The 3453-nt window shown below is 43.5% G+C and overlaps 1 protein-coding gene across 1 annotated transcript in view; it reads left to right on the top strand.

The window, feature by feature from the left end:
* Window positions 1-2626: 2626 nt before the first annotated feature.
* RAB3GAP1 (RAB3 GTPase activating protein subunit 1 (catalytic)) overlaps window positions 2627-3453 on the top strand; it is a 32716-nt gene continuing 31889 nt past the window's right edge. Inside the window, exon 1 of the mRNA XM_010000394.1 lies at window positions 2627-2827. Within this exon, the coding sequence (XP_009998696.1) occupies window positions 2627-2827 (201 nt within the window). The remainder of the gene's footprint in view (window positions 2828-3453) is intronic.

Here is a 3453-nt window from a genome sequence, read left to right as displayed (position 1 = left end):
GGTTCAGAACCCCAGACTTTCTGAGCACTGTGCACTTTCTGTACACTGCAGCCTCAAGAAACCTCTTTGATAGCTTATTAGGAAGAAATGTGGAGAAAACTGAAATCTTTCTATAAATTTCAGAGAAGTAGGTAATTGACTTTGCAAGGAAATTTTAAATATCTTGAGAAGTAATTTTGCCATAACATAGCCTAGTTTTAAACATATGTTCAAAACTTAACTGGGCATTTTTCTCTCCAGAACCAGTTAATCCAGACTGATCAGACTGAAAACATTAACAAAAACTGTATTGACATCAACACGGTATAAATTTCACACTTTATCTCAGACCTATTATAAATTCATAAATACATGAATGGCAACAGATTCCCTCTGAATATTAACAAAGGTATTTCTTTGAGGTTTCTAAAAATTGTACACATAATAAAAAGTAACTAGGCATTATATGATGGGTTTTTTTGTGGCCATGGAATTTCTCTGACCTGTTCCTGTCATAATTTGATACAACCAAGAGCAACCAGCTGAGACACATGAAGTTAGCCTATTAAGTTAGTAGTACACTTTTGTTTCTGAATTATAACTATTATATTGTCAGAAACGGTATCTTAACCATCTGTGAGCATCTTAGTACCTCTATATATTTAGAAAAATATATTTTTTAAATTTTACTAAATTTATAAAACCAGAACATCTTAAAGCTTATATTAAAACAGTAGAAGAAATGTTTGATATTTTAACTCGTGGTTGTTGAGAGACATAAGAGTAACTCAAGGAAACTAATAACAGAGGAGCTATCCATGTACAATCTGTAGTCTGACACCATAAACTGCTGGTCTTACATGAGAATATGTGAGCTCTCTACACCTATGTGAGAGGCTTCGAAGAGATTTCCATTAGGATTCCCAAGCAATGGTTTGATGTATCTAGAGATCAATTTTCCAATGTTGGATCATTCCATATAGAGATTAACTCATCCATAAACAACCATTTGCATATTCAAAGTTATACTTTTACAGTATTTTTTTAAATTCAGGCAGAAACAGAAGAATAATGTTCCCTGTGAGCACTCATGCCTTGTTTTTTCAGTTTAACATAACAGGATTTTTTAGGAGATCTACTAGCCCACAACAGCAAAGTCAAACGTGAAAAAGTTGATTGCAGGAAATTACAGCAGTAAGTATTTTCCCTCGTTGTACATTTGCTCTCTACATTTTATGTTAATAATTGTCTGCAGAACTAACAGTAGACAGCTAGGTGCTTGTCCAAACTGACAGCAAAGTCATAGCCTACAACGTAGGTTGTATGAAAGTAGTTTAGCTGTGGGATTTAATACTACAGTTCTTGCAGAGAACGGGGAAACTCAGACATCCAGAAAGTAACAATCAGTGTAGCTGTCTGTCCATAAGGAATCGTTCCATTTCAAAGTCACTAGAGAGCTCAGTGGCCTGTGTGGCTTTTGCTGGATTCAGTACCATTTTGCCACTCAGTACTGCGAGTCAGGAAAAGAATTAGGCTTTTGTTACTGATTCTATCAGCAAAAAACAGAATTCCTTGGAAGCATGTGGCAGATTTCCAAGAGACTAATATACTTCTCCTACCTTTTATATAACACTTTTTATCTGAGAGATGTGCGTTATTTTGTAAGGATGTAGCAGCCAAACATCAGACAGTATTGTCATGCTCAGCTCGCAGGAAAGGACACAGGTCAAGAAAAACTGAATGACCTGGTGATCCAAGGCCATCCAATAACGTGTGCAAAAGAAGTTACAGATTTCTCATTCTTATGCTAAACACCAGATAATCCAATTACAATATTTATCGCATTCTATCAGACTGTTAAGAGCCATATTAGATGGTGAACATCTTTACATTTTGCATTTTTGGGGGGATGCACAAAACCCCCTTCAAGATAGTAACTGAAAAGTTTCCATAAAAAGGCGTAAACAAGGATCTTACCTGGTGCTTCAGCGGCGAAGCGTGAAAGAGGCACAGCAACCCAAAGAGAAGTCACAGAGCATTTTTTAGCTGCCAGTTGTGTTCCTTTGCTGGACGGGAAGGAATCCAAACAGCAATTACGCACCCTTCGATGTTATTTCCCACCTGTTTCCCTGGCCGGGGAGCACGCAGCTCCTTACTGCTTCCCGAGGGAGGTTCTCCTGCCGGCTGAGGCAGCTCCTGCTACACCAGCCTGCTGAGTTGACACCAAGTTGCCGCGGTAACTCTCCCCTCCCGGCCCGGAGGGGTATTTTGCTTGGAGTTCAGTTAGTTCCAGGAGAGCGGTGACCCGTGGATGCAAACAGAGCTCAGCTCTGCTCAGAGATCTCCCAGCAGTGCCCAGAGCCAGGCGGGATTCCTCTCCTCTCCTCTTCCCGCCTCCACGGACGCTCATCTATTTCTATGTCATTCTAACTTTGCAGGCAGCCTCCTCACCTGGAACACTGTGAATAGGTGTCTCTTTTCGGGCAGCCTTAAGCAGAAAGCTCCGAGCGTACTTTTTTTGTCAGACTGTGCCTGAGAAGTGGGGGGAGAGAAGGAAGGATAAGAAGAGGTCTGTCCGGGCTCGGGCTGAGCCGAGAGGGTGCTGAAGGGAACTGTTTTGCTGGATACCCAGCAGGACTTGGCCGCCATGGCCCAGGACATGGTGACACAAACAAGGGGGGACACGGTTTTCCCTCAGGTTTTCCCTGAGAAGCTGCCCATTTCTCTCTGTCTGCGGGCACCCGGCACGGCCGGCCTAACGGCGACCAGCACCGGTCACCGCAGTGTTAGAAATGAAATGAGTCTGGAGATTTTGCATTCTAGTGTTAGAAACATAGTGTCGGGTTTGGTATATATATATATCCTAGTGGTTTAAAGGTATAGTTTGTTTGAGATAAGTGAGGTATCTGCACATTCTAAGGACGCCAAGAGTGGTTTGTGGCCCAAGGAACTGAGGGAGTGAATTGGGCTCCGTCTGGGGATCCCAACATGGAGCAGGATTGATGGCCCAAGACCAGACCCAACAAAGCCACCTCTGTCCTGCTGCTCAGGGCAGGGTGACACCAGTAGGTTTGTCAATTGGGAAGGCAGCCAAGGGGGCAAGACAGGTCAACATTTTACCTTAAAAGGTAAAAAGTAAACTGGTAGAATGGAATGGGTAAACAGGGGCGGGAAACTTCTAAGATAATTTGAAGCGTCGGAGAGGCTGTGAATCCTGGAGTGCCCAGCCAGCGGGGAAACAGGGGAGGGAACTTCGGGAATAGGGAATATAAACCGTTATTCACCTCACTACGGGTGTGCCTGCGTGTTTAGGTCACCCGTTCTTGCAAGAACGTAAATGTGCTTCGTTGAAGGGCCTGCGTGGCCCTGTTCATTGGCGCGACAAACGTTTCTGAGGAGGGCGAGGGACGAGGAGGGTGAGGGACGAGGAAAATGAGGGACGAGGAGGGTGAGGGACTAGGAGGAGGGGGAGGA

Source organism: Chaetura pelagica, unplaced genomic scaffold, assembly GCF_000747805.2.
Source record: "Chaetura pelagica isolate M959 unplaced genomic scaffold, ChaPel_1.0 scaffold386, whole genome shotgun sequence".
NCBI classification, from domain to species: domain Eukaryota; kingdom Metazoa; phylum Chordata; class Aves; order Apodiformes; family Apodidae; genus Chaetura; species Chaetura pelagica.
Note: the sequence above shows the minus strand (reverse complement) of the source record. Positions and strands in the feature narration are given on the sequence as shown.